This window comes from Tenrec ecaudatus, chromosome 5, assembly GCF_050624435.1.
Source record: "Tenrec ecaudatus isolate mTenEca1 chromosome 5, mTenEca1.hap1, whole genome shotgun sequence".
In the NCBI taxonomy this organism is placed as follows: domain Eukaryota; kingdom Metazoa; phylum Chordata; class Mammalia; order Afrosoricida; family Tenrecidae; genus Tenrec; species Tenrec ecaudatus.
The window spans coordinates 51840481-51866705 of NC_134534.1; the positions used below are offsets into that span (position 1 = coordinate 51840481).

Consider the following 26225-nt stretch of genomic DNA (forward strand, 5'->3'; position numbering starts at 1 on the left):
TCTTAAGATGAAGTTGATGGCCCTGACCCTGCCCCGAGTCAATGACCGCTTCAACTCAGCCGTAGGCACATAACCTTGATAAAACACAGAATAGAATGCTCAAAATCAAAAGCCATGCATAATAAATGATATCTAATCTCTTACATTTCTCTCTCCCCTTTTCTTTCGTGTCAAGCAAAGCCCGCAGCAGGAGCATCGGCACTTGACAGCGGCGCTAAGCTCACAGAAGAGCGTGACTACACCGTGCTGGGTGGCAAATTCCTGAAGTTGCCCCTGAGCAGCTACCTAAAGCAAATTGGGCTCCCAAAGAGCATAGACTCGTACACAGGTAACATCAACAGGGGGGGGGGGGGTAACTGTCCGGGGGCGGGGGGGGGGGGGGGGGGGCTGGCTGACACTAAGTATCAAAGTCAGAGGCTGCTATTTGCTTAGCCCACATTGTAAGTCTGTCTAGAAAACAGAAGCTGAACCACATGACACGCAAAGCCCTGTTTGCCTCCTGGTGAAGGTGAAGGAGCCCTACTAAGACCATGGGTCACATGGTGGGCCGCTAACCACAAGTCAAGCAGTGTGAATCCCCCAGTGGCCCACAGGGGAACGATGAGGCTTTCTTGTACAGTAATGTTTACAGCTTCAAACCCCACAGCGGCAGTTCTACACTGTCCTACAGGGTCACTCTGCGAGGCACTGAATGGATGGCAGTGAATTGGTTGTTGGTTTGGGGTTTGAGTGAACAAAAGACAAAAGACAAAAGACCAGTGCCTATGTTTTAAAGGCCGTTCAGGACTGTCCTGCCATTAATTACCTTTAAAAAGAAGGCACCAAAGCTCTCAGCAAAAGGTACACTGACACCCAAAAAAAGTAGACATTGCAGTATGCATGTACGTGTGTGTGTGCGCGCGCATGTCTTCTCCCGGGGATTTACAGTGTCAATGGTTCTAATTGAACACTCCGCTCCTCCAGCTCCCCGGTGGCCCAGGAAGGCAGTGAGTGAAGGGCTGGCACTATGTTGTTCATTGATTTTCTCCTCTCCCCACTTCAGGGCCATGTCCTTGGCACGCTTCCCGTCAGGCACAATGTGACCCTTCTCCCACCTCCTCTGGGAGACAGGCAGCTTCACTGCTGATTAGCAAAGGGCAATCACTGCAATTATGCATGAGCAGTCAGACTCCACCACTTCTGGGGTTTACCCTTTCCTGATGGAAATAGTGCTGTGGCCTTTGGGAGACACACAAAGTCATCGCGTGGCCATTTCTTTCAGCCCGAAAGCATGCACTCGTGCGTTAGATGAGTTGAGGAGATCATTTGCCATCCCTCGGCAAATGTGCCTGGACTCCAGAGGCAAACATGTGCTGAGCTTTCGAAAGAGCATCTTGTAGCACGTTGTTTATTTCCAGACGGTGGTGCCCCAACTTTCTCAAACTAAACAAGACAAGTCTTTTAATGTTTGTTCTACGTCACGTTCCTGACTTCAGCCGCTGGTTATTTTTATTTTTTTCAGATCGAAGCTATCTTCTGTGGCTCTTTCTCGTCACCATTGCCTATAACTGGAACTGCTGGCTCATCCCACTGCGCATAGCCTTCCCATATCAAACAGCAGGCAACATGCACTGCTGGTTCATGACAGACATCGTGTGTGATACCATCTACCTGTGTGACATGCTACTGGTCCAGCCCAGGCTACAGTTTATAAGAGGAGGAGAAATAATCGTAAGTACAGTGTGGGAGAAGTGCAAACTGACAAATGAATAATATCAGATTGTACTCTAAACCAATTGATTTCACTCGTGAGTCACTGGTTTTCTCCGCAGATGGGGGTCCCTACCCACAGGAAACCATCAGTCATAAGACAAATCATCGAAACAACACTGAGTGTGCCTTAGTTTCTGCATCTTTGAAATGAGAATAACAATACTACCTTGCTCATAATGTTAATCGAATAGTTAACTCATGGGAAGTCCTTGTGACCGTGTCTGGAGCATAGTATATGTGTATTAAATATCAGTTGCTCTTCTGGAGCGCTGGTGGTGCTGTGGTTACGTGCCTGGCTGTTAAGCAAAAGGCCAGTGGTTAGAAGCCACCTACCGCTCCACAGGCGAAAGGAGTGGCAGTCAGCTTCTGCAAAGATTCACAGTGTTGGGAACTTTGGGGGCATTTCTCCTCTGTCCTACAGGCTGAAATCACCTTGGAGATTATAACTCTCATTCTCGTCACAGCTCACTTCTTTTCAGTGTCCCAGTTAATCCTGCCAACCACACGAAGAGGAGCTGAGCGATGCGGCATCCCTGGGTTGGTTTCCAACACAGCCAGAGGCACCTGGGCATGCAGGCCTGGCTGTCTGTGTCTGAAGGGTCACAGCCATGGGAACCTAGGGAGTAATTCTCGTCTGTGCACACGGGGTGACCATGACTGATGGCAACCAAAATCTACATGATAAATATATCCTCATTAACCCCTGCTTGCAGATGAGGAAATTAAGGTTTGGAGGGAGGAAGGGAAGAGGAGGTGATTTTCCCAAAGCACAAAACTTGAAAAGTAGCAGAGTCAGGATTCAAGACCAGGTCTGTCTGATTCCAAAACCCTGGCTTTTAAAAAGCATATTAGGCTTATGAAGCTGGTGGGTGTTTCTGAACTTGGCAATAATTGAGAGTACAAAAATAACACCAACTCTAAAATATTAAAGCCTTATACATATTTTAAGTAAATACTGTGTGGTTTATCACTGTACAAAAGAATAAAGAATTTCATGTATTCCTACAGTAATTAAGCCTATCTATGAGGCAGTTGTTTCCATACACATTACAGCCTGCCATTCCCTCAATATTCTTCATTCAGTAGACTCGTCTCGCTGCCGTGTGTGGTGAGGAAGCAGCACTAAGCTGTAAGCTTTTTGAGCACAGACTGCGTCTAGCTTGTCATTGTATGTTTATCATCAAGCAGTGCGCCTGCACACAGTAGAAATCAAGTTCAGAAGGTGGGACTTGGAAGCTTGGAGAAACCCCAGTTTACATACGAGCAAAAGTGTCATAATTTTCTTAGTTGATGCAGTCTTTCCATAGTGTTCAATAGGGTGGCAATTAGCTACATGTATCCATACAAATTTAAATGTGAAGGCAATTAGCTGCAAATTTAGGTAATTAAAATTGAATAACACTTTAAAAATGCAGTTTACTCAGTCACGCTATCAATATTTCCAATGCTCAATAACCACCTGTGACTAAACCAAACCAAAAACTGAACCCAATGCCATTGAGTCAATTCTGCCTCATGGCAAACCTATAGAACAGAACAGAACTCCCCTTTGGGGTTTCGAAGGCTGTTAATATTTATTGGAACAGAATGCTTCGTCTTTCTCCCAAGAAGAGGCTACTGGATTCTAACAGCTGATCTTGTGGTTAGCAGCCCAGCACTTTATCCACTCTGACACCAAGGCTAGTGGCTACCATGTCAGACAGCACGGGGGATTTCCATTCTTGAAAAAAAAGTTAGATAGTGCTGTAAGAATTAGGAAACAAAAAACCATCAAGATCTCCATCAAGACAATCCAGTTATAGAGAGGAAGCCACATAACCCGTGTGCACGTACCAGTCATACACAGAGAACACCGCCGTGGCTTGTGTGGTTTCTTAATTGAACGGCACCTACCAATGTCTCCTTTCCTCCTTCTCCTCTTTCCAGATTGATCACATTCCTCATCATCAAATGCCACAGCCCACTCAGAAACTACCTGCATGCTTGCTTCAGGAAAAACTATCTTCTTCATTTAGTCTCCGTATCAAGAAAATTTCAGAGCTAATTTAATCAAAGACAGAGACAAAAGGATAAATTTTAGGAATACCCAAATAGAGCCTTACCCCTCTGGCCCTTTCTCAGACAAATAGAAAGATGCTTCCTTTCCAACATCTGTCCACTGTGACCTCATCCTTACAAGGCCCAGCAGGGATCCATAGAAATGTTCTCCACAGCACGACAAGGAGAGCAGAGTGACCCAGCCACTAGCCCTTTATGCATATTTTTGGATTCAAAAAGGAAAGCTCCTTAATCTCCTGAATATTTTCTTTTGAACATTTTTCTATTATCAAAAAAGAGGTGGAAATCTACAATTTGGGGTTGTTGGGGTTTTTGTTTTAATTTTTAAAATATAGTTCTCCCTCTATTTCAAATCTTTCCTAGAAAGAAATGTTAAAGGCAAGAACTGAAGCCATGGTTAACAATCAATACCCAACATCCCGGGGTGTGCTCCAGCATATCGGTTACCTCGCCAGCACTGCCCCTCGGGCTCACCAGCAGCGTGATGAATGATGATGACGCTGTACACATAAGAAGTCAACAACAAGCAAACAAAAACACTAATTTCAACCTCCATTAGATAAATAGGGGGTGGGTAATCAATGTTTGACAAATGGAAAATGACAAAATCAGTAAGCGGAGACTTTTATTTTCAATTTTCTAAGAGGCTTTTAAGCACAATGGAGTGCTAAAACCAAGAAAAATAACCAAGAAAAGCACACTCAATGGACTGTATTTAAAATGCATTATCACGAGCTACAAATATAAAGCAGAAACTAATTGCCTTGTTTGTGCAAAGGCTGACTCATAGGAACTCTGTAGGGGAGAGTAGAGTTTCGTTAATTCCTTGTAGGTCATTATAAGGAAACTGGTGGCACAAGGTGTAAAGCATTCTGGCCGTTCGGGTCCATTGGTCTCTCCATGGAGGAAAGATGGGGAAGTCTGCTTCGCAAAGACTTACAGCTTGGAAGCCCGCTAGGGACGGTCTGCTCGGACTGTGTGATGCCTGTGAGTTAGGATGCACTCAGTGGCGATGGGCACAGAGATTAAATCCAAGGCTAGTGCTCCGCATGAAGATCTTCACAACTTTTAGCGCTCTGTGCCTCCTTGGCTGTGCTCACTCTCACTGCCATCGAGTCAATTCCGACTCCTGGAGATCTTGCAGGCAGGGTAGAATTTCCCCCTGTGGGTTTCCAAGAATGTGACTCTTTCCTGAGTACAAAGCCTCCTCTTTCCCCCACCACCAAGTTGTCATTCATTTATTCAGTATTTTTACTGAAAAATATGATTATTAAATATCCAGTAATGTATTTATTAAATACCTATCATTGTCAGGTACTGCAGGGGGGCGGGACTTGAAGGAAGGTAGGCAAGTGAAGACAGCATATGGTTCTCACTGAGATGCTAAAGGCACAATGGAATGAGCCAGGAGGGTTTGCAGGGCTTCCCCATTTTTTACAATCCTTTTCTTCTGAAAACTGCGCTACACCAACAAATGGTATAGTTTTGAACCAAGGACCAGTAATTTCCTCTTTAAACAGGACAAATACAATTGGTAATGTCAGTGGGGTTTATAAAATATGAGATGTCCATATACACAATTCATTTATACTTGTAGTGGTTCTCAACCTTCCTAATGCTGCAACCCTTTAATACAGTTCCTCATGTTGTGGTGACCCCCCCCCCCCACCATAAAATTATTTTCATTGCTACTTCTTCACTGTAATTTTGCTACTGTTATGAATCGGGTGACCCCTGGGAAAGGGTCATTTGACCCCCACAGGGGCCACAACCCACAGGTTGAGAACTGCTGGTTACAGTGTTTCTTAAGAACATAAATTTACCCTTCTATGAATAGTCTACCCAGAGCATAATACATGAATAAAGGAAAAGATCATTAACAAGACAGGAAAGAAAGGACAGGCCAAAATGGATGTCAGAAAAGACTATGAAACTACTTTGAATGGAGAGTTTCTAAAGTAAATGGAGGAAAAGATGAAGTAACAAAGTTCAACAAAAACTCTCAAAGGGAAGTTTAAAATGACAAAGAAAGCACTGTCATGAAATGTGCAGACACCAGAAGTTAGAAAACCTAAAGGGAAGAACAAGCTCATCATATTTCAAGCTGAAATAACTGAAGAAAAAATCAAATCCTCAAGTTGCAATATTAAAGAATGCTATGGGTGAAATATTGAATCATGCAGGTGGCATCGAAAGTACCCAGCCACTGTGCCAAAAACCATGGCTAGACATGTAGCCATTTCAAGAAGCAGCATACGATTGAGGCCCGATGATAGTGAAGGAAGCTGTCTGAGCTGCACTGAAGGCCTGAGTGAAAAACAAGGATACAGAACTGAGGAAATACCAATTGAAATGTGATAAAGAAAAAAGAGACAGTGTGGCACTGGAAACAATCACCTGTCTACATCAAGAAATTTGGAAGAGTGGCCTAGCCAAGTGACTAGAAGTGGTCCATGGATGTGCCCATTCAATAAAAGGTGACATAACAATTATCAAGCAGTACCATTCATATCACACATAAGTCAAACTCTGCCGAGGACAATTCAAATAAAATGACAGCAGAACTTCTATAGGGAGCTGCTGGAAAATCAAACCAGAATCAGAAGGTGAAACAAAGGATAACATTGCTGATACTCGATGGACCCTGACTGCAAATTGAGAATGTCAGGAAAATGCTCGCTTGTGTTTTATTGACTAACGAGGCATTCAATGTGTAGATCATAACAAACTAAGTACAGTGAGAAGAATGGAATTTCAGAGCGCTTCACTGAGCTCATGCCGACCTGTATGCAGACCAACAACCGGTCTTTCAAACAGAACAAGTTGAAACTGTGTGTTTTTTAAATCAAGAAAGGTGCATTCTCAGGGTTGTATCATTTCACTCTACTAATTCAATCTGTTTGTCAACCAAATAATCCAAGAAGCTGGGCTACATAAAGAACATTGCTTGGAATTGGAGAGAGACACGCCTTGCTTTCTGAAAATTAAGAGGGCTTGAAGTGCTTACTGATGAAAATCAAAGGTTATATAGCCTTATGTGTGAATTGCCACTCAATGTAAAGAAGACAAAAATCCTCACAACTGGGCAAATGAAGAAAGGACTGCAGTTATCAAGAGTTTCATTTCACTTGAATCCACATTCAACACTCAAGGAAGCAACAGTCAAGAAATAAAATTCTGTATTGCATTAGGAAAATATGGTACACAGGACCCCTTTAAAATGTTAGAGAGCCTATGAGGTCTAAAGTGTACTTGACCTAAGACTTGGTATTTTCCATCAGTTCATATGCATGTGAATGAAGAGTCGAGAGAAGAATTGTTGCCTTTGAATTATAATACCGATGAGGACATATCATTGTGATTGAGAGGGTGTGCAGACTGGGGACCCAAAGCCCAACTGTAGGCAACTGGACATCCCTTACAGAAGGGTCGCGGGGAGGAGCCAAGCCAGTTATGGTGCAGTGTAGCAACGGTAGCAATGATGAAACTTACAACTTTCCTCTAGTTCTTAAATGCTTCCCCACCCCCACCCCACTATCATGATCCCAATTCTACCTTACAAATCTGGCTGGACCAGAGGATGTACACTGGTACAGATAGGAACTGGAAACACAGGGAATCCAGGACAGATGATCCCTTCAGGACCAGTGGTGAGAGTGCCAATACCTGGAGTGTGGCGGGAAGGTAGGGTAGAAAGGGGAACTGATTACAAGGAATCTACATATAACCTCCTCCCTGGGGGATAGACAACAGAAAAGTGGGTGAAGGAAGACGTTGAACTGTTTAAGATTTGACAAAATAATAATTTTTAAATTATCAAGGGTTCATGAGGGAAGGGGTAGCGGGGAGGAGGGGAGAAAATGAGGAGCTGATACTAAGGGCTCAAGTAGAAAGCAAATATTTTGAGAATGATGAGGGCAACAAATGTACAAATGTGTTTGACACACAATGGATGGATGTGTGGATTGTGATAAGAGTTGTACGAGCCCCCAATAAAATGATTTTTTTTTAATATCGATGAAGAATATTTAAAGTACCATGGACTGCCAGAAGAACAACAAACAAACTCTTGGAAGTGCAGCAGGAACACTTTGGACATGTTATCAAGAGGGGTGAATCTCTGGAAAAGCATATTATACTTGGTAGAATTATGCTTGATAGAAGGTCGTCAAAGAAGAGGAAGACCCTAGATGAGATAGTTGACACTTGGCCACAGCTTTGGGTGCAAACAGAGACTGTGAGGGTGGGGCATGACTGAGCAGTCTGCCGCGCACAGGGGTCTCCTGGGTCGGAGCCACCTCAGCTGCACCCAACACCTAACAGCAGAGTAGAGCTGATCTGTTGGTGGCATTACCTTTGGGTCAGGATGTATTTTCTCCCAGAGTATAGTGATGCCTTTAAAAACCTCTAACTGTTCTTTGCAACCCGTGAGTGTGCTGTGATTGAGGATTCTGCAGGTACCCGTAAATGTCTGTGTCTGCCTCTTACCCGTCTCTCTGAGGAGCTGTGGGACGTCCCCTCACCGCCCCCCCACAATGGCTCTGGTGTTCCCTGCATCATAATAAAGCAGCATTTTATTTTGTAAAAAACAAATAAGCAAATAAGGAGTTCTGTGAATTGTATATCAGAAGAGGAGAATAATAGGTAAATCTAATACCTGGGTAGAGCCTCCTCAAAATCTATCTGTTGAAAAAGGATTGAGTTATAATTAGCACACCTTGCCTAAAGTAAGCCTCCCCAGATGCAGTGTTGCCTGCATAATGATGAGGCTGTAAAAAGGAATAAAATGGGATGACATTTTAAAAATAATTACCTAATTGTTACCAATAAGCATGCAGATTCTCAGAAGGCTGATAATGCTGAATTTATTCAGTGCTGCAAAGAAATGGGATTTTAAAATCACTAAGTGGCATTTTCATTTAATCTGGCAAGTTTTAGTATCATTAACATTTATTCAATCATAGACAAGACAAAAAGTAATGGGATAAATATGTTAAAACAATTCTTCCTAGGTGTAGGGCGTGGGTAATAAATTAACTTAACTACTGAGCTCTTGAAATGTATCTGTTGGTCCATTCTAAATTTTGAAGGAGTATGACTTATAAGGCTACCAACTAAAGCCTGTATGTAGTCAGCCTAGGGTTCAGTAACACATTTGGTCCACCATAAGTCATTAAATTAGCCCACATATAGAGTCCCTAACGTATTTCCATACAATTCAGCATATGGACGTGAGTAAACGTTTCAGGGGACAAAAAGAGTTAAGGCAGGAGTTCAGAAGTTTTTGATTCTAAAACTGTCTCCCTTTGGGTAGGCTCAGTGACAACTCCCAGAAGATGTGCTTTCCTTGTGTTTAATTCATAATACTTGTGTCAACTAATAGTTCAAAGAAAGTACCTGTAACTGAACAAGGAATCATAGAAAAATGGAATTGGAAAGATAATGAAAATTTTCCATGAACTCTTTGAAGCCCCCATGTATAGGTGCAATTTTAGTCCTGGTTATTGTACATTCAAATAATAACAAATGCCTCCCTATTCCTCTCTCACTTATAATACATTTACTGAGCACCTGCTCCGTGTCAGACACTGTGTTTGCAACAATAGAAGCAGGTAAAAGACATGGCCTTACCCTTTCAACGGTTCTGAATACAAAGAACAGATAGACAAAGGGTACTATAAGACTCAGACAAAATGATGTGAGGGAGAGGATAACTGAGCCAAATCTTGAAAATGAGGTGGAGTTATCTGTACTTCTCTGCTCCCGCAGAAAGGAAAACGTATGTCCCAATCACTAGAAACAACATGGCAAAGATGAGGCTCTGTGACGCAGTTGAGGAACTGCTGTACAGCATGAATGTGAGATCCTACCAGAGGAGAGGAAGGGAGGGAGGGAGAGAATATGAATAAAGACTTATATATCATGAAAGGGAACATATGGTTTAAGTCATGCAAGGTCATTGTAGATTTTAATATAAATGGAGATTATTAAATTGGCTCATCTAGAAATATCAAGCTGGCTGCTATTGTACAAGGAATGGAGAGGAGCAAGGCGGAGACAGGAAGGCCAGCATTCAAAAGAGAGAACATTTTAGGAAGAACATTTTGTAGAACTGAAGAATCAGTTGCTGGTTGGATGAGGGTGCAGGATGAGTGAGTGTCCTAGAACCACTGTCCAGTGTAGATGAAAATGCTTCTAGCCAAAATGGCACCCAGAGGAAATGGGGCATATTTATTTTAAAGGGAATGAAGACTGATAATAAATTGCAGTTTAGTGCATGTTACATTTGGGTTGAATGAAACGGCCAAGAATTCAAAGGGCAGTTGCTTGCACAAATTAAACACCGGGAATGTGATTTTAGGAAGAAGGACAGATTTGGTAGTATCACCATATGTGGTGCTCTTTAAAACTATGAAAATGGGTCAGATTTCCCAGAAACAAGTGTAAAAAAAAATCAAGTTGGATGCTGAGACGCAGAAAAAGAGGCGCTGAAGAGGTAAGGGAAACCAAGAAGAGAGTGGTTCGGAAAGAGATTGTTCCAAGGACAAAATTGTCCAAAATGTTATTTTAAATACTTTAAAATTTTTTATTCATCTCTTCAGGTATTGAACTCAATATATTCCAGGCACAAAGCTAGACACTTATATACACTAGTAAATAAAACTTGTGCCTGCCCTCTCTATATTATCATTTAATAGGGAGGAGATATTTTTCAATGTCAAGAGATTATATGCATAGTTCCAAAATATAGTCAGAGCCATAAAAGAAGTAAATGGAATGCTAAAAACTATAGAGAATTCACAGGGCGTGACGATGAGGTGGGCATTGTTGGCCTTAGCACTGTGGTCTTGATTGAGTAACAGAAGTGGCAAGTGCCACACTGCCACCACTGACATGGGCTAAGGAATAAAGCTGAGGGAAGGATGTAGGGGAGAGCAATAAGCAATGTAAGTGACCCCTGAGAAACTTGACCTTGACAAGCATTAAGACAGTAACAGAAAGGAAACAGAAACAACGGGAAATTTTGAGGGTTTGGTCTTTGATGTCAGAGGATGAAGCATGTTTTAGGCTGATTGGGGGGGGGGGGGGAGAACAATAGAAAGAATTGGCTTTAAACATAGAGAATACTACTGAGAATTATTTGATTGATGAAGTTAGCTAATATTAATATAAAACATAAACATGCTGCCATATTTTCAGGTGGACTCAAATGAGCTCAAGAGAAACTACAGGAATTCCACAACATTTCAGGTAGGTGACTTAAAAGCAATTGTAACATCGCCCAAGTACTCTGCTACCATTTCCACTTTAAGTTCTAGCCATAGATCCCTATAAGGGAAACCTCGTCCTTTCAGAGCCATTGCGAACATGCCGTTAGACTAAACCAAAACCAAATTCAATGCCACGGAGCCCATTCCGACTCACAGTGACCCGACAGGAAAGCAGAACTGCCCCTTGTGGGTTTCTGAGATTCAATCTTTACAGAAAAGAAAGCCTCATCTTTCGCCTGCAGCATAGATAGTGGTTTCAAACAGCTGACCTTGCAGTTAGCAGGCCAATAAATATCTCACTATGCCACTTGGCCTCCTTATAGTAGACTACACTATACACACACACACACACACCACTGCTTCAATTCAATTCCAACCCCTAATGACCCTACAGAGCAGGGAGGAAGCGCCCCGTGGGTTTCCAGCACTAACTGCTTTCAGAAGTAGAAGGCGACATCCTTCTCCCAAAGAGCAGCTGAGGGATTTGAACTGCCACCTGTGGTGAGCAGCCTAACTCGTAACCCACTACACCACTGTATTAGATTACTTAAGGCTTGACTCTATTAGATGAAGGGTGGCCTAAAGTTTTTGTTTCTCAATAATTACATGATACATCTCCTTAGATATTCAAGTGTATAATTCAACATACGGGTCTTTGTTGGGCAGAACAAAATGATTTAATACTGAAATTTAAATTCTGACATCAAAGTGGTTTACCTTTGCCTTTTTCATACAAAATTCTAATGTGGCATGATAATAGAGAAGTCTATAAAATTGTTTCTAATCTGATCAACATTTCGTCCATATGAGCTAATTGAAAAATAAGAAAATATGCACATAACGTGGTATCTTTCTTTCCTCACATAACAATATCATACTGTTTTGCTAGCCCATAATTATACATCTTTTTTCCTTTTTTTGTTTTGTTTAGCTCTTGTAACTGAAATTACAGAGATTAAGGCTACCTGATAGGATCCAATCCAAATCCATGACCATGAGCCTCCCATTTCAAGAACATCAACTTCATGCCTCCAATGTTAAAAAAAATAAATCTGGATTTAGATCCTTAAATGTCCTGATTGGTGATCAGAAATGATTAAAACATAGTTCCATTCTTTGCATCTTCTACATATTTTTTTGCAAACATTTAATATTCAGCAAAGCTCAACACTGATGAACTCGATGAAAAGGATGAAAATTCTTTGAGCCACAAAGCTCATTCCAAATCCTCATTACATTACTGAGCTTGACTCGGCACTAAATTAATTCTTATGTGCACTTTTTGTTTATAAACAAAATTTTAACGTATTCAAGTACCATCGTGCCTTCTTCTGAATGTCCTTAGTGCCTTCTGCTGGTCTTCAGGCCAATTACGGTAAGCTTGGTGCTTCACTAGATCACTGCTGGAGTGTAAACGGCTTGTTGGCAGGAACGGTGCCTTATCCCTAGTCCAATACCAACCTCCTGTGTAAAATGCTCTGTACGGTGCTCATCATTTAGATATGAGATTTTCTACAATTCGCTGAGAAACAAATAATCTCCAGCTATTGAGGGATCTGTACGCTGTGAAATCGCGTAAATCCTATGGAGATGGGGAAAGGAGCCCTGGGGGTGGAGTGGTTATGCATTTGGCTGCCATCCGAATGGTGAGCAGTTAAGCCACCGGCAGCTCTGAGGGAGAAACGGCGCTTTCTAGCCCGGTCAACAATGACAGTCTCAGAAACCAAAGGGGCCGCCATGAGTCGGCACTGACTCCGTGGCATTTGTGTGTTTGGGAGGGGGCTATAGAGGAACATGATAATTTCAAACAGGACTGCCGACTGTCTGCATTGAGAAGTGTCCACGTTGAGCAGCTGGTTGGAAAGTGAGGGAAAACAACATTCCAATATTAGTCCATGTGGATTCTTCCACAGCTCTTGATGAGGCAGCAGCGCTGTGTTCCGGCTTTCTTAATTGCATGGAATTATTGTAATAACTGCTCATTACACCTCCCAACTTCTTGTAAAGATCACGATCTTGGTAAGATGAGGTTTTATGAGATGATACAATTTGTAGTCAATACATTTAACATGTAATCAGCTTCTCATAGCTAACCCGGTTGGGTTAAATGGAAAGTTCTCCTTCTGTGCTATAGCTTTAAGCACTGTTACACAGTCAACTACCTCGGCTCTCCATTTCACAGCTGTGGCCCTTACACAAAGCCTCTCATTGCTCTGACTCGTCGAAAGATTTCTTAAGTGCTTATTTAATGTATCCTATTTCTTAGGTATATGTGAAGACGAATGAAGATGCATTATTTTATCTACATTAAAGAATTTTATTTTTATCCTTGCCATTAGGAAAGTGCGTATGTGGTGTCACCATCACCATCCAAAGAAAGCTAGATTCGTTTACATGTAGATAAATAAATATATAATTGTAGCTACAGTAATACTTTCAACGCCTACTCCCATCAATACTCTCAATACCTGCTGTTGATTAATTGTAAAAGGAATGGATTGCATCCCTTTCCGCTCCTTCCACCTGCACAGCCTCTGGTAGACGCGCTCACGGCACTTTACCAGCAACAAATGCATCCAGAAGTAAAGGGCAGAAGGTAAAATTAGAGTATGGATGAAGCACCAACAAGATAATATGCTCTGAGCACTGGAGAAATTGTCTGAAACATGAAAGGATAGCACCATAAAGAATGTGCAGTGGTTTCAGATAAAATCAAGGATTGCCTTGGTTTCAGTCCAAGAGACTTATGTTTGAAACATTATTAAAATGTATGTCAACCTGAAGTTGTTAATGTGGCAACTCCACAAAAATTCCAGAGGACGCCCTGCCGAAGGAGAGGTCAGGTGCATGAGGGTCATAGGTGATCCACTGAAAATAGGAGACAATGTCTGCTGTGTTTATTTGCCACTTCTGAGGCTCCTACTCATGGCAACCTTGCGTGGGACATAAGTAAACATGGCGCCTTCTTATGCCATCTGAGCAATCTTTCATATGTTTGCGGTCATTGTTGGGGCGATTATGTAACGCATCTCATAAATGGTTTTCCACATTACATTGACGCTCCCACAGTGCAGACGTAACTTTCAGTGGCAACACAGATACCTAACTCGGTGCAATTTTGTGTGACGCATATAGTAATTCAGAGTGACAGGTCACCTTTTATGTCTGTAGAACACAAGATAACTGTGAAATGTGCTCTTCCAACAGTTGGACCTTGTATCAATAATACCATTTGATGTTTTCTACCTCTTCTTTGGATTTAATCCAATATTTAGAGCAAATAGGATGTTAAAGGTAAGAGAATTAAATTTAACTTTTTTATGCTCATAGAAACCTTGGAATGATTTAAATTTTCCTAAAGTTACTAATATTTGTCCAAATTGACCTCCAGTTATCTGCTTTCAACAATGTTATAAATGGTCAAAAACTACAAAAATATTATCACTGCATCTACTGATAGGCATTAATATGATGTAGTTATTTCTTTTCATTTGTATCATCAAAGATACAAATCTTTTTGTACCTCTAAATACATTTATAATATCAAATTCAGTTTTTATCATTTTCATTTTTCCCATTCTTCCATTTTATCACACAATCCCTGAGTGCCTGGAAGATTGAGGATGGTTGAGGCAGATCCTAACAGTCAGGCAGTTTGGTGGCCATCCTCCATCATATTTCTAGCAACACATGGAAGTTTCAAGAGCTCCATGCTCAGAGATGAAGAACTTTTTTGAGAAAGACCCAGGTTTTTTTTGACTTTTTGATTTGTCTGATATTATTATGTATAATTAGCTAAAAAAATTAGGAAGTTAGATTAGATGACCTCTAAGTTACCGTATGTTATCTGAAATTCAGTAACTCCAGAAAAATGCAAACTTTTACATAAAAAAAAACTCATGTTAGATAAAAATTAAACTGCCCATCCAGAAGGAACCAGTTAAATTAAGTGTAATACATCCATACAATAGAATAGTTTATAGCTTTAGAAAAGGCAAAAAGAAGTTTTCTATGTGTGGATAGGGAGAAACTTCCAAATAAAGTGCTGACTAAAAAAGAACAAACTTCAGAGTCATTGTTAAAGGAATTTTAGGTTTTGTGTAAAAGAAAATATTTTGCAAATATCATTTTTCTGTATTTCCATAAACACTGGAAAACAACAAAAGCAAGTGCTCACCTGAAGTCGAAAGGGGCTGCAGGAGAAGGAAAATTGCATTGCATTGGGACAAGAATGGTAGCAAAACTGTTTAGGTTATATATTTTCATATTGTTATTGAACTATGTAAATATATTGAATTTTAAAAGGGCTTCTAATACGTACATAAATAGTTTAGAATGCACAGCTTTACTGAAAAACTTGAAATAATCCAAAGCCACCTTAATTTGAAATTGTATATAAATCATTAGCAATAGTTATTGCAATGATACATTTTATTTCCAAAGAAAACTTCCTTTAAAAGAAATAAAGATGCTATAATGGATAAATGACTATCTCTTTTGCGATCTTAACAAGAAAGGACAACATAACTTAGTGACACTGATGACGTCTGGTGACAGGAACAACAATAAGATCAGCAAAGCAATGGGCATCGGCCATCTAGTCAACTCTGACTCCTGGCACCCCCAACTGTGCCATGGCAGAAACACGCCATAGAGTTTTCCAAGATTTTGCACAAATGGATTGCCACTCTATTTCCTAGCCGTCTCTTAGTGGACTGGAACCTCAAAACTTTAGGTCACCAACTGAGTATGTTAATAGTTTACACGCCCCAGGAACACCCACAAAGGTAGCAAAAGTTTCCAATTTGTGAATACGCCCGTGGCATGACATGCCTAACTAAAACGTTCTATCCAATAGCTCATTCTTCCCAACAACTTCGTGGTAGAGCTGCAGAAGCACAAAGAGCGGGGTGGGAAATATCTGTTCAGACTCCCTGCTGCTCAATGACGATATCTGCTTTACATCCCTCCTGTTTATCAGACTCCAAATTTTTTCACTATCATCAGCTTGGCATAAACACTTCAGACTAACAGAGCTTTCCTTCCATTGCTATGATTTTTCCATGAAAAAAGGGACCTTGCCCAGATGTCCAGACATCCAAGAAATTCTGAAGATTCCAGACTTTGCCATGGACTGTGGGTCTACTAGTCCAAGCAGCTGAGTGGTGATCCACCATTAAATGTCCAGCCTCACAAGCCAGTTTTGAGGAGACCCATGAGCAGTGACAGTGAACTTTTTTATAAATACCCAAGTTCCTATGAATTTTGGAGTGTGCCTCCTATTACAATAAAAGTTCATAAAGTGCCAACTATTCACAATTCCATTTGTCTGTCACTTTATCATACTATGATGGTTTGTAAGTTGCTATAATTCTGGGAGATGGTATTTAAAACACCAATAGAGTCACTCATGATGAGCAGATTTCAACTGGGCTTCTAGAATAAAACAGACTGGAGAAAAGGACCCGGCAAACTACTTCCTTGAAAAATCAGCCAATGAGAAGCTTATGAAATGCAACGGAACACTGTCTGAGATCCTGCCCAAGGGTAAGAATCTCGACACAAAATACAACTGGGAAATGTTCTTCTCAAAATAGAGTTGATTCTAATGACAAGGATAGAGAGCAGGCTTCAATCCCTTCACTTGCTGATATGACACAACTCAAAATTAGAAGAAACTGTTGCAAACACGCGTTGATCATCAGAATGTGGAGTGTACAAACATGAATCCAGGAAAATTGGGAGTTGTTCAAAATGAAATAGATATTCACCCGCTGCCATTAAGTCAATTCCAAACCACAGTACCCTGTGAAGTTTCCAAGACCGTAAATCTTCACGGGACAGATAGCCTCCTCTCTCTCCCTCAGAGAGGCTGGTGGGTTTCAACTGCTGACCTTGTGGCTAGCAGCCCTACACTCACCCAGCACCCTCGGGGCTCCTGGAAATTGATATTCGTGAGCTCAAAGAGATTGGCATTGACCATTCTGAATTGGGGGACCATGTAGCATATCACACTGATAATGGCAAATTGAAGAGCCTTTGTATAACATCGTTGACAAAAAAGGGAATCTCAATATCTATCCTGATTTGCAGCACTGTCAGCGATAGGACAATAGCCACAGACCTACAAGGAAGTTCAGTGAGTGCAATGAGTACTCAAATTTGTACACTGGCCACTGTCAAAGTGAAAGTATTGAAGATTTTTACTACCTCCTTCAGTCTGAGATTGCCCAACCATGCAACCAAGATCATTTGATAATTACTGACAATTGGAATGCAGACACTGAAAATAGAGAAAGATCCGTGTTTAGTAAATGTGGCCTTAGTACTAGAAATGACACTGCATAGCCTATGGCAGAATTTTATACCAATCACTTATTTATTTGAAATACATTTTGTCAGTAGCACAAATGGTGACTTTGCACATGAACCTCACCAGAGAGAGCACACAGGAGTCAAATCTGTAGAAAGAAATCATGAAAACACAATATCCTCCTTCAGAACAACCACAGACCAGTGGCAGAGCAATTGATTGTAATCAAGTTAGAATTGAAGTTAAAATAAAATTATGACAGGCCCACCGAGCAAAACTATGACTTTGAGTAGAGCTCATTTGAATTTGGAGATCGTCTCTAGATCTAATTTGACACAACGAACATGAATGACATAAGACAAGATGCATTGTGGAGTGACATCAAAGACAACGTGCATGAAGAAAGCAAAAGGTCATTTAAAATGGGGGAAGAAAGAAAAGGTCAAAATTAATGTCAAAAGAAACTGCACCTTGTTCCTGAATACAGAGCAGACAAAGCAAACAGAAGGAATGGTCAAATAAAGTAGCTCAACCAAAGACGCCAGTGGATGGCTCCAGAGACAAAGTGAACTGATGTAATAAAATAGGCGAAGTCCTAAAGTTAGAGAACCAAAAGGGAAGAATATACTCGGCAGCTCTTGAGCTGAAAAAACTGAAGAAAACTTCAAGCCTCCTGTTGAAAAACTGAAGGATTCTATGGGGAAAACATTAAGTGATGCATGAAGTATAAGATGATAGGAGTTATGTACCGTCACTGTAACAAAGAGGAAAATAAAAGGAAATAGAGGAAAGAGCTAGGAGGCAAAGGACATTTATAGAGGTCTAAATAAAGGCATGTACATATGTAAATATATTTATATATAAGGATGGGGAAATAGATCTAAGATTTAAGGTTTAATATTAAGGTAGCAGATGGACATTGGGCCTCCACTCAAGTACTCCCTCAATGCAAGAACAAGTTGTTCTATTAAACTGGCATTCCATGATGCTCGCCTTCATGACACGATCACTGAAGACAAAACAGGTGCATAAGCAAATGTGGTGAGGAAAGCTGATGGAGCCCAGCTAGCAAAAGATATAGTGTCTAGAGTCTTAAAGATTTGAAGGTAAACAAGCAGCCATCTAGCTCAGAAGCAACAACGCCCACATGGAAAATGCACACCAGCGTGTGTGCTCACGAGGTGCTGATGGGATCAGGTATCAAGCATCAAAGAACAAAAAATCATATTCTGTGTCCACCTCCGTGATACGATTGCTGAAGACAAATGGGTGCATAAGCAAATATGATGAAAAAAGCTGATGGAGTCCGGCTATCAAAAGATATAGCATCTGGGGTCTTAAAGGCATGAAGGTAAACATGTGGCCATCTAGCTCAGAAGCAGCAACGCCCACATGGAAGAAGCACACCAGCCTGTGTGATCACAAGATGCTTAAGGGATCAGGTATCTGGCATCAAAGAACAAAAAATCAAATTATTGTGAATGAGGGGGAGTGCAGAGTGGGGACCCAAAGCCTACCTATAGACAACTGGACATCCCCTTAGAGAAGGGTCATGGGAAGGAAATGAGTCAGTCAGGGTGCAGTGTAGCAATGATTAAACACACAACATTCCTCTGGTTCCGAAATGCTCCCCCCACACACACACTATCATGGTCCCAATTCTACCTTACCAATATGGCTAGACCAGAGGATGTACACTGATACAGATAGAAACTGGAAACACAGGGAATCTATGACACATGATCCCTTCAGGACCAGTGGTGAGAATGGCGATATAAGGAGGGTGGAGGGAGGGTGGGGTGGTAAGGGGGAACCAATTACAGGGATCCACATATAACCTCCTCCCTGGGGGACAGACAACAGAAAAGTGGGTGAAGGGAGACATAAGATAGTGTAAGATATGACAAAATAATAATTTATAAATTATTAAGGGTTCATGAGGGAGGGGGCACAGGGAGGGAGGGGGAAATGAGGAGCTGATGCCAGGGGCTTACGTGGAGAGCAAATGTCTTGAGAATGATGAGGGCAACGAATGTACAAATGTGCTTGACACAATTGGTGTATGTATGGATTGTGATGAGTTATATGGTCCCGCAATAAAATGTTTTGTTTTAAAAAAAAAAGAGGCCTGGCTGGTCTAGTCATTTCAGAAGGCAGTCCCGAACAGCCAAAGGAGGCGGCCACTGAAACGGAATAGAGGAGACTGTGTGGTTTAACGTGAGGGACAGTGTGCATCCAGGCAGTGCCTTTTCACCACATGCCTTCATTCTGCAAGCTGAGCAAATAATGAGAGAGATTAGACACTGGGCACACTGCAGCATCGGGCTCAGAGGAAGATGGCAAGCTACAGCCGTAATACGGACGGCACCTCAACAGGAAGAAAGCAGAACTCCTCATAACTAGACGAATACGCAGCATCGTGCAAAATGGCGAAAATACTACACTGTCAAGGAGTTCGTGCTACTTGGATTCACAATCAAGGAGCAGTCAAGAAACGCAAAGATGCATTACACTTTGGCAAATCTGTTGTAAAAGATCTCAAGGTGTTAAAAAACAAAGGTGCTGCTTTGAGGACTAAGGTTTACCTGACGCTAGCAACTATATTTTTAATTGTTTCATGTTTCATGTGCACAGAATAAAAGGGGGGGAAAGGCACATTAAATTAGGAAGACCAAAGAGGAATCAATAATTTGAATGAGATGGTGTCAGTGAAAAATATTGACTAGCTCATAGATTGCCAGAGAATAAGCAAATCTGTCTCAGAAGAACCACAGCCTGAATGCGGTTTAGAAGAGGTGGTGATAAGGCAGACTTATCTACTAGATAGCAGATCAGGCAGATCCGCTACTCTGACCGTCTACAAGGAAGTCAGGAGAGGCCAAATGAACCAGATAAGGATAATAATCCTAGAACCCTGCACCTAAAAGGGAAAGAAAGAAATGCAGATTGGATATCAACTATAAGAAGAAACTAAATAAAAGTGGGAAGTGAGGAGACAAATGGGGCAAGTAAATTGTCTGCTGACCTGACACAGCTCAGACAATTTGAACTTTTTCATAGAGTGTTCAATCGGAGAGCAACTAATAATCAGTTCCATAAGCCCAGGACAATACATGTGTTCACAAAGGACTGGTCACCAGAAATGTGCAATTCCCCCCCCCCCCACCTTGTTCCCCACACCCTCCTGGGAACCAGAAGCATAGCCACCTTCCGCCTTCACACACCCACACAAAGCTACCCACCCACTACCCATTCCACCCTCCCCCCCACAAGCCCTGCTCTTCTTCAGATGGGAGGTGCACCTTAGTGGGTGAGATGCTAGGCGCACATCACCTCCGCATCTGGAGCTGCGTGCTCTCCTTCTCCTCCGACCAGCGGGATGGAATCCAGCCCCAGCCACGCAGAGACAGGCAGCACATGCTTCTGAGTGTGGTTGTCTTTGCTCCGGCTGCCCTCTAAGCCAGGAGGAACTCCTGCCAGTACCAGGAACCCTGCCCCGGCTGCCCTCTGGGCCAGGAGGAACTCCTGCCAGTACCAGGAACCCTTCCCCGGCTGCCCTCTGGGCCAGGAGGAACTCCTGCCAGTACCAGGACTCCTGCCAGTACCAGGAACCCTGCCCCGGCTGCCCTCTGGGCCAGGAGGAACTCCTGCCAGTACCAGGAACCCTGCCCCGGCTGCCCTCTGGGCCAGGAGGAACTCCTGCCAGTACCAGGAACCCTGCCCCGGCTGCCCTCTGGGCCAGGAGGAACTCCTGCCAGTACCAGGAACCCTGCCCCGGCTGCCCTCTGGGCCAGGAGGAACTCCTGCCAGTACCAGGAACCCTGCCCCGGCTGCCCTCTGGGCCAGGAGGAACTCCTGCCAGTACCAGGAACCCTGCCCCGGCTGCCCTCTGGGCCAGGAGGAACTCCTGTCAGTACCAGGAACCCTGCCCCGGCTGCCCTCTGGGCCAGGAAGAACTCCTGCCAGTACCAGTAACCCTGCCCGGCTGCCCTCTGGGCCAGGAGGAACTCCTGCCAGTACCAGGAACCCTGCCCCGGCTGCCCTCTGGGCCAGGAGGAACTCCTGCCAGTACCAGGAACCCTGCCCCGGCTGCCCTCTGGGCCAGGAGGAACTCCTGCCAGTACCAGGAACCCTGCCCCGGCTGCCCTCAGGGCTGCAAGTTGCCACCACAGCCACCCTCTGAATCAGTACAATCCCTTCAATGATCGGGCGGGCTGAGTGCAGGCACCTTCTAGACTGAAACTGTGTCTAGAACTGGACCTCACATACGCACCACCACACACAACTCCCCACCCCCACCCCACACAAGGCACACCCGTACTGGAAGCTGTGCCCACACAGGTTTCTGCTCTCCGTGCCTAGCCTTCCTTGGGCAATTTTCTCTTTTCTTTCCCTTCGCTTCTTTTTGTTCTTTCTTTCTCTGCTTTCCATTTTTCTTTGTTTGTTGCTGACCCTTTTCTTTGTTCCCTCCTTTGGCTTTTCTCATAAATTTTTTTCTTTATTACTCTCCTTTCTCCTTTTTTTTTAAAACCACTTGTTATTTCCAGTTTAAGCTATTTTCTTTTTTCTTTTGGTTGTTTGCTTATTTTCCACCCACTCGGGCTTTTTCCTTCTTTTTTCCTCTGTTATTTCCTTTTTGCTGTTGGTATCTGTTGTTTTGTTTTGCTTCTCTTAGACTCTTCTTTCTTGCCCTGCTCCGTGGAAGACGGTAACCATGCACACACAATCCAGTCACACCCACGCCAGGAACACTTGATCAATGTCAGGAGACAGCCAACACCAGTCCAAGTCACCCCGATTGTACTACATGAACAGCAAACAGAAAACTTTGCACACCCTGTCTACTCTATCACACTCACTAAGAGACAGGGGAAAATTATCTTACAACAGATCAACACACAATCACCAGTGAACTACACATTCAGCAACACCATCATGTCCCACAGACAACAAATTAGGTCAGTTCACATGAAGGCGGAATGGCTCAAACGACTGACGGAGATGTAGAGCAGAAAACATTCTGAGGAAGAAATGACTTCTCAACCGCCTGATAAAAAGTTTAAAACGTGGTGCTTAAATATCTTCAACGGACTGCGAGAAAGACTGTGAAAGCCACCATTTTTAGGCTGGTCCGGGGCACAGGGCTGGCAGCACGTCATTCTGTGGTACGTAGAGAACCAAGGTGACATCGCTAACAACAGCAGCAAGGTGTCCCAATGATTCCAGGTGCTATAAAGGGTTAACAAACATGGCTGCCGACCCAAAAGTTAGATGTTTGAGTCTACCCTGAGAAGCCTCAGAAGAAAACCTGATGATCTCCTCCTGAAAAATCAGCCCCTCTATCAAAAGACACAGCGTCTGGGGTCTTAAAGGTTTGAAGGTAAACAAGCGGCCATTTAGCTCAGAAGCAACAAAGCCCACATGGAACAAGCACACCAGCCTGTGCGATCACGAGGTGTCAAAGGGATCAGGTATCAGGCATCAAAGAACAAAAAATCAGATCATTATAAATGAGGGGGAGTGCAGATTGGGGACCCAAAGCCCATCTGTAGGCAACTGGACATCCCCTTACAGAAGGGTCACGGGGAGCAAATGAGCCAGTCAGGGTGCAGTGTAGCAACAATGAAACATACAACTTTCCTCTAGTGTTTTAATGCTCCCCCACCCCAATATCATGACCCCAACTCCACCTTATAAATCCAACTATACCAGACAATTTACACTGGTACAGATAAGAACTGGAAACACAGGAAATCCAGGACAGATAAACCCCTCAGGACTAATAATGAGAGTAGTGATACCTGGAGGGTAAGGGGAAGGTGGGGTAGAAAGGGGAACCGATCAAGAGGATCTACATATAACCCCCTCCCAGGGGGATGGACAAGAGAAAAGTGAGTGAAGGGAGACATTGGTCAGTGTAAGACATGAAAAAATAGTAATAATTTATAAATTATCAAGGGTTCATGAGGGAGGGAATGGGGGGACAGGGAGGGGAATAAAATGAGGAGCTGATACCAGGGGCTCGAGTAGAAAGCAAATGTTTTGAGAATGATGATGGCAACAAATGTACAAATGTGTTTGACACAATGGATGTACATAGGGACTGTGATAAGAGTTGCAGAAGCCCCCAATGAAATGATTTTTTAAAAAGAAAGAAAAGAAAAATCAGTCATTACAAACCCAGTATAGCATAGTTGCCATCAGCCCCACATGAGACAATCATGAGCCAGAGGCATGGAGTAGCTGGAGATGGCAACAGGGTTGTGTATGGTGTCCTAGGTTTTTCTTGAAATATATATCAATCTTCTTTTTACAGTCCCTGAGTGAAGCCATGTTACTTATAGGGTTGTGATGCTTTCCCAAAGCTTTTTATGGAAAAAATATATTATTTATATATCCAAGTGAATTATATATGTTGAAAGGTGGGAATGAAATTATTGAAATAATTGTGTAGTTAAGTATATGCATATATTTCACCATATCTTTTAAAACTGTGCTACATTTCTCTATAGTAAACACTTAAGTTAAATTTACAAACATCCCTTCAGGCAAATTTCTACTAATGAACCCAATAAACAAGTTCCCAATAATTGAAATTATATTAATTTCAATGTCTGTGAGATTTTTTATACACTGAAATTCTGAATAAACAAGCTATTTCTGTATATTTTTAATTAAATAATGACAACATTTATACTTTAACTTCACATGTTCTATTACAGTCAGATCCACATTGGATGGAATCTAAGACTAAGTCATCTGTTTCAGATTTCTTCCGTTACAGTCTATGACTCTATGTGTAATATATAGTTTAGTAGTAGATACAACTTTAAAGTGATGCAAATAATACAATAAACCCTCACTTTTCAAAAGACAAAACTCCTAGCAACTTGTCATTTGGGCCATGAAAATAGCAAACATATACAGGGTGCTTTTTATTATGTCAGGCCATATACTAGGCATTTTATTAACTTGTGTAAACATCCAACCCTTTGGGGGGCATGTTCTTTTATTATCCCCATTTTACAGATGATAAGACCAGATCCAGAAAGAGTAAATGACTTTTCCAAGGTCATGCGGTTAATAAATGGTAGGGGTGGGGTTACTATTTGGCTCTAGATTTCAAGTTCTTTAAAGAGCCCTTGGTGAGACCAGGGGATAAGCATTGGGCTGTAACCAGAAGACTGCTGGTCCAAAGCCACCAGATGGTCTGCAGGAGGGAGACGATGCTGGAAAGGTTTAGAGTCTCCGACACCCTTTACCAGCTCTTTATGAGTCAGAGTTGAATAGAAGACAGTAGGTTTGGTGGATTTGGTTTCCAACTCTTGCCGCTGACTTGTGCTGTTCCTTTGGTGGAAACGTGAATGAGCTCCCAACAACTGAATAGTGGGAATGTAAGTAGTGGTAGTAGATGTGAACAGAAGAAGACCCTGCAGAAGAGCAACTGTATTTAGATTAGATGCAGAATTCTTTACGGGAATAGAATGCCTCATCTTTCTCCCACGGGACAGCAGGTGGTTTTGAACTGTTGACCTTTAGGTTACCAGCCTAATCCGTAACCACTATGCTACCAGCTAAAGTATAGACATGAAATAAAGCAAGAAGCTCTGAAATTTTACCAAACACCTTCCTATGCAAACAATAAAAATTGTTGTCTAGTCAATTTCAACACGTAGCAACACTATGCTAAAATGAATGGCACAGAGGAAAATACCACTAAATATGTCCTGGGCCTTAAAATAGAAGATAGATAGATAGATAGATAGATAGATAGATAGATAGATAGATAGATAGATAGATAGATAGATAGAATGAATAAATAAATAGGTTCTACTTTATATCATGTTGTTTAAGTAAGACTAACACCTTTCAATTTCTTTTGTTTGTTTTCTACATAGTATACCTCATTTTTTGCATTTAATCATCACCTTGAGTCTCTGATGGGCAAGGCATATATCTACAGGTAAAGTAGAACCCGGAGCTGTGGTGGGCTGACAAAGAGAGAAGCAAAACAATAGCACTTTTAGAAAACACTTTGGAGAAGTGTGATGGCTTTTTCAAGAAAAATGGAAAATTTTAGATTTGGGGGGTACTATATAAAATACAGGTTTGTATCCTAAAATTGATCGGGAAACTTGTTTTAATCATAATGGTTTGTGTATGAGTGAAGGTTTACACAGCATTGTCGGTTCCCATTCAACAATCTCCATCCACATTCTTCAATGACATTACTGACGTTCTTCACAATACATGAATATTCTCATTATTTCCGCTCTGGTTATTCCATTTCAATGGATCTACTTTCTCTGTCCTCTGGCTTCCTCACTGTGGAAAGACATGCTCCTTTGGTGAGTAGCAAATGGGATCGTAAAAGCTCAAGAGCAGTCATCTGAAGTGTGACTATTGGTCTCCCCCATCCAAAGAAGAGAGACACGATGAAAACCGAATGACATGGCAGCAATTAGTGCAGTCAACTAGTGGGCCGTGCAGACAGCAGTCTCCACAACATGACGCCAAAAGAGCTAGGTGATGCCTGGCTTCCTCTCCCAATTGCTCTGAAAGAGATCATAGTAGAAGGAATTGTATAGAGGTGGAGAAAGATATGGAAAAACTCTAAATCATAAAATTAACTAGCCTTGCTGGTTGGGTAGAGGCTGGTGGGACCCCTAAGACCATGGCCCTTAATCACCCCTCCTGTGTGGAAACGAACTCACCCCAAGGTTAGAGTAATCAACCATCCAAGGACAAACATCAGAGGACTATGAAAGAGGGAGGGTGGAAACAGAGAGATAGAAAGTGCAGAAAGTGATGGTATACGGAGGGAATTGCAA

At 42.2% G+C, this 26225-nt stretch overlaps 1 protein-coding gene across 1 annotated transcript in view; it reads left to right on the top strand.

The window, feature by feature from the left end:
• CNGB3 (cyclic nucleotide gated channel subunit beta 3) overlaps nt 1-26225 on the top strand; it is a 131652-nt gene that overhangs the window by 24118 nt on the left and 81309 nt on the right. Inside the window, exons 3-7 of the mRNA XM_075550830.1 lie at nt 176-328; nt 1502-1710; nt 11011-11061; nt 14289-14375; nt 25293-25357. Of these exons, the coding sequence (XP_075406945.1) occupies nt 176-328; nt 1502-1710; nt 11011-11061; nt 14289-14375; nt 25293-25357 (565 nt within the window). The remainder of the gene's footprint in view (nt 1-175; nt 329-1501; nt 1711-11010; nt 11062-14288; nt 14376-25292; nt 25358-26225) is intronic.